Below are 5805 nucleotides of genomic sequence, written 5' to 3'. Positions count from 1 at the left end.
CCTGAAGAACCACAATTAAGCAAGCTGTAGAAAAAGAAAATGTATCTCCAAATTATAACAATCCTTCTACGTCCATAGACAATACTACGCCTTCTATGTATGAAGAAAATATCGAGTTTTCACTTGAAATCAAGCCTTTTTCAAAGGCTGGTCCGAGAAAACAGACTCAAGTCAAGAGGAAGAAAAGAAGAGCAGCAATTTTAACCTCTACCCCTGAAAAAAATATTCTTGCTGCAGAGCAGAAAAAGAAAAAGATAAAAAATGATGCAAAAAAGATAAAAGTAAGCAAACACATTTTGACATCAGATCTTAAAGATGAGGAATATTATTGCCTTGAATGTGGAGAAGCGTATTCTGAGAGCTTGTCTGGAGAACAATGGCTTCAATGCCGCAATTGTAAAGGTTGGGCTCATTCAAAGTGTACTTCTAGTACAATATTTGTTTGCATTAATTGCAGTAATAATTAAGTTTAAAGTTTAAAAATAATTTTGAAAAATGTATTACTTTTTACTAACAATAATGCTCTATTGTCGCTTTATATGTATGTGTAAGAATTGAACTTTAAGTTTATTTGTTCTAATAGAAGAGGGAATTCCTTTTTGGAGATTAATTTTTGAGAGATTAATTTTTATATTTTGTTATATATTTAATATTAAAGATATATTTTATGCATAATCTTTATCATGAAAATTTTTATTTCATTTTTGTTCTTTTCATGTATATTTACAAAGAAAATACAGATTATAGAAAGAAGTTATAAATTATAATAAAGACTTCATTAACTAATTCTGCAATTTTTTAAATTATACAATATAACCTTAATACACACCTTAATTACCTTCATGGCTCAACTTGCCCTTCAGAGTTGCCCAATATACCCCATTGGTGGGGCATATTGATCCACTTTGCATCCTTGCAATTAACGTAATTTCTTTCTAATTTACGAGATATATTAAGGGTTTATAAGTACTTAATTGTTGAGGTAGATAAACATGCAACGTTTTAAAGCATTTACCATTAGTCTATCATAATTGTGTGAAGATTTATAATTTAAAGAAAAAGTGGCTTAACTATCCCCGCCTATTACATCAAGGAAAAATATTACGAAAACTTTATGTATTAAGGGGATGCTGAAGTGACGGCCGAACTTGATCGAGGTCGATAAAATAGATTTTGTATCGTCCGCTTACGCCTTCTTCAGGAGACTTAGAGAGTGCGTTCTTTTAGGCATCGGATTTGGCAGCCGCTGCGCATCGGATCTGCCGGCTGCGCAGTTGATTTAAGAGAACGTTATTCTGCGCTCATGTTCTCAAAACGCGCGAATTTTTTTAAATTGAAGAAAAATCATACAAAAAAGTTGTACCAGTAAAATGGATACCATAATTGATACTCTACGTATCGTTTTACCGATTATAATTGAAGATTTAGTCAGTACGGATAGTGATTCTAGTAATTCTGACAGTTCAGATGAAGAGGTTAAATATGCAATTCATACACACAATTTTATTGTTTTTATTTATCATATTAAATATAAATTTAATAATATGAAATATATTTATAGGAAAGGAGGAAGATCGTAAAGATGAAGCATTACATGCAAGTTATTGCTAGAATGGCTCCTGACATTTTCAAAAGTCACTTTCGACTCTCTCGGACATCTTTCGAGGTATTTTACTGTAGTACAAAATTACATATGCGAATCAAATATTGTTAGCAATATTTTTATTAATCGAAATAGCTTTTTATTTTACATTCGGTGTATTATATATATTTTTAGATTGTGAGACATGACATATTTCATCATTATAAAGCAAGGAAAGTTCGACTTGGTAGTCATGGTATATCCATTGAGAAATCATTGCTATTGACATTATGGACTTTGGCGAATCAAGAATCATTTCGTGGGATAAGTGATCGCTTCAACATCACTCGAGGCAATGCACATAAACATTTTTTGGATATGTGCAAATGTTTACTCAATCTTGCAAATGAATATCTGCACTGGCCATCAGAAGCAAAATTCAGGAATATCAAACAGAAATTTACAACTTTGAGGGTAGGACATAGTTTCCCGAATGTTGTCGGTGCAGTTGACGGTATGCACATTCCAATACCTGCACCAATGGAAGATTCAGCCAGTTATTACAATAGAAAAGGATTTTATTCCATAATTTTACAAGGTATCTGTGATGCCGAATGTAAATTCATCGATGTATTTGTTGGATGGCCTGGTTCATCACATGATGCTAGGGTATGGCGAGAGAGTCCAATAGGTTGTGGTCTTGCAGAAGATAATCTAAGATTACCCGAAGGAACGCACCTACTAGGAGATTCCGCATATCCGTTGCATTCATACTTAATGACACCATTTCGTGACAATGGACATTTAAGTCCAAGGCAGAGCAAGTACAATACAAAACTAAGTTCCAAAAGAATTGTTATTGAACAAACATATGGTCTTTTAAAAGGGAGATTCCGCAGACTGCAATTTTTAAATATGTTTCTTATGAACGAGATGCAAACTGTAGTTATTACATGCTGTATTTTGCATAATATTTGTATTGTACACAATGATACATATGAATGTGATGATTATGAAGAAGAAAATCAACAAAATGATGAACAGGCAGATAGAGGAAATGCTTTGATTGCACCCGACGGTGCAGCTGACAAGCGAAATGAAATAGTGGACTTTTTGTATCTCGATAGATAAATACAATGAACTACGTTTATTAGAAATCGACGGCAAACTCGTAAATTGCGACAGTTTAAATTCCGACCTTTTAAATGTAATTATAAATAAAAATGTTTATGTAAGTTCAACTCTTCTTTTATTTTTAATTGAGTATATTTATTTCAAAAAATAATAATCGACATTTCTCTGTGAGACTCTCTGTATTACATATAAAATATATAAACTTTTTAATGATACATATACAACAAATGTGAAAATAAAACCTATATAATTAACTTAAAGTAAAGATCAGTCTGACTTTGATATAATAAAATCATTTATCTTAATACAGTAGTAGTATGTAGTATCACTTTTAACTTATACATATGGTAATACGCGACTTACGTATTTTTGTACTTATATCACTGTGTAATTTTTGTACTTATATCACTGTGTAATTTTTGTTATATTATAAGATTTATATATATATCTATATATACTATATAAAAAGGAACATAATATAGGAACATAACATATTGTTAACATAGTTTTCAAAAATAATTAAGTAGTTAAATATATAAGATAAAAAATAACATAAAAGCATTATCAATATTTTAAATATCATTATTTTTCAAAGTTGTTTTTTTTTAATTCTTTCAATGCAGCAGCAAGGTTATTTATTGCATCTATTTTATTTTGTTCTATTTCCTTTTTTTCTTCCCACCTTGTTTTTTTAAATGTTAGCACATTATCCTGATAAGATCTCTTAATATTACGTTTCTTTTTGCTAGATGGACTATCATCAAATGCTTTATTAATAGGTGAATTTTCAATATCTTCAGAGTATTGTGTTGTATCGCTATCATTTAGAAGTTCAGCATTATGAATCACTGATGGACTTTCATCAATAACATTATAAGTCGTTGCAGAATGAATTGGACTTGAGATTTTAAGTGTAGATCCCAAGGTTTCTGATGCTGGGCAGACATTTTTTTTGCGATGAAAGACTGCATGCATTAATTCAAAATATTCCCAAGTAATTGCACTTTCTCCAGACTTCTTCATCTTATCCACATTTCTGTTATATGTCACCATAAGATTTTTCCATTTTGCTTGTAAATCAGCGGCAGAGTGTGGATATCCATATTGTGCAAATTCCTTACTTATTTTTTCCCAATATTTAGTTTTTTTGCATTTTGGATCTGTAAAAAGGTCATCAAGTGCAAGTCTTTTCTCGATCAAAAGTTTTATTTCTGCAGTTGACCAATTCACTATTTTCTCTGTAAAAATTTATGTATGATTAAACAATACAATATTTTGATTAAATTAATAATAATTCTTAGGAACACCATTTTTTGTTACCTGACTTTGTCTTGGCAGCATGAAATTCTAAAGCTGACTTTCTAAATATCTCTGTAGAACTAATAGTGCAAGAATTTGAACTCGGCGGAGTGTTTGCGATACATTCTGAAAATATTAAAAATATTAAGAGTTGAAGGACTCCTTATATAAAAATAAACGAAAATCAACAAGAACAATATAGGAGTCAGACAAACATACAACGTTTAATTTTTGAAATTATATAAACATGTAATTGATTGAATCTAAGATTAACTAATATTATAAATACTTAAAAACTAATTCAAATATATACGTCGAACTTAGAATTAAATGAAAAATGAGTTACGTCATTTCAGCTGTTATATTGAGCCCTCTTCAGGCATCGAAATTCTTGTAAGGATTGATAATGCAGAGAGAACATTAGAGAGATAAAAATATAAGTTGTGGTATAAGTTTCATGAGTTTCCATACAGAAAACGACATTGTTCCCAAGCGATTCGAAAGTCGTATGTGTAACAATATCTCTGGAAGATCTAGTAACAAGATAATAAGAGTGTTTTGATGAGGCTCATTGATGAGTTTTCTTTCAGAATTTTTGACAATCTGTTCTAATTTTCTATATATTATTTAACATTGCATTAAAAAGACTAATATCTCGTTACTAGATCTTCCAGAGATATTGTTACACATACGACTTTCGAATCGCTTGGGAACAATGTCGTTTTCTGTATGGAAACTCATGAAACTTATACCACAACTTATATTTTTATCTCTCTAATGTTCTCTCTGCATTATCAATCCTTACAAGAATTTCGATGTCTAAAGAGGACTCAATATTAGAGCCGAAACGACGTAACTTATTTTTCATTTAATTCTAAGTTCGACGTATATATTTGAATTCGTTTTTAATTCGTATTTATAATACTAGTTAATCTTAGATTCAATCAATTATATGTTTATATAATTTCAAAAATTTAACGTTGTAGGTATGTTTGTCTGACTCCTACATTGCCCTTGTTGATTTTCGTTTTATATATTCTGAAAATATGAATATTATATTTTAATGCATATCAATACCTTATTTATTTTGCATATAAATGTATAATTCTAATAATATTTCACGAATAATGCACAATTAAGAAAGTACATTTATCATCACTCAAAGCAAAGCAAATCGATCGAGTTCATTTTTAAGATATCCAATAACCTAAAAATAAATAAAATCTAAAATCAATTATAAATATGTGTATGTACCTCCCAATACGATTGATTTCTCGGCATTGGAAGTAAGATTCTTGCCAGCAAGAGACGTTTGTACATCCTTCACATTAGCTGGATCGAAAGAATAAACAATGTTACATATAAAATTTGCATACAATAAAATTACATTCGCAATTCAAAACTTACAATCCATCAGGAACTCTTGTATATTTGAAGCATCGATGGTAAATACTTGTTTTTCACCTGATGGCGACACTCCAGCATAAAAATATATGTTTTTATCACCCATTTTAATAAATTTTTCTTGCAACTTTTTATATACTGCCGCTTTTTTTACGACCACACTAGATCCGTAGCCAGCAGCCGGCTGCGCAGCTAATTCTAATCATCTGCGTATCCACTGCGCATCCATTGCCAAAAGAACGAAAATCTGCGCTGCAGTTGACTGCGCAGTTGTGATAAAAGAACGAATTACTGCAAGAACTGCTGTATCCGATGCCTAAAAGAACGCACCCTTCGTCTGCGTATCTACTGCGTATCCATTGTCAAAAGAACGAAAATCTGCGCTG

At 30.8% G+C, this 5805-nt stretch overlaps 2 protein-coding genes across 2 annotated transcripts; one reads left to right on the top strand and one right to left on the bottom strand.

Annotated features, from left to right (window-relative positions):
* Positions 1-1764: 1764 nt before the first annotated feature.
* Positions 1765-2774, top strand: LOC108729173 (putative nuclease HARBI1). Its single transcript, XM_018458148.1, has one exon. The coding sequence runs from the start codon at positions 1961-1963 to the stop codon at positions 2711-2713; it is 753 nt and encodes a 250-aa protein (XP_018313650.1). The 5' UTR covers positions 1765-1960; the 3' UTR covers positions 2714-2774.
* Positions 2775-3164: 390 nt separating this feature from the next.
* On the bottom strand, positions 3165-5796 carry LOC108729170 (uncharacterized). The gene is made up of 5 exons (XM_018458144.1): positions 5423-5796; positions 5270-5347; positions 4037-4141; positions 3359-3954; positions 3165-3173 (listed from the first exon to the last, which is right to left on the bottom strand). Exons 1-5 carry the CDS (start codon positions 5523-5525, stop codon positions 3165-3167), a joined length of 891 nt encoding a protein of 296 aa, XP_018313646.1. The 5' UTR covers positions 5526-5796.
* Between the last annotated feature and the right edge of the window lie 9 nt (positions 5797-5805).

The sequence above is a fragment of the Mycetomoellerius zeteki genome, unplaced genomic scaffold (genome assembly GCF_001594055.1).
Source record: "Mycetomoellerius zeteki isolate Tzet28-1 unplaced genomic scaffold, Tzet1.0 scaffold704, whole genome shotgun sequence".
Classification (NCBI taxonomy): Eukaryota; Metazoa; Arthropoda; class Insecta; order Hymenoptera; family Formicidae; genus Mycetomoellerius; species Mycetomoellerius zeteki.
The sequence above is the reverse complement of the archived record's forward strand: the minus strand, read 5'-3'. Positions and strand labels throughout refer to the sequence as shown.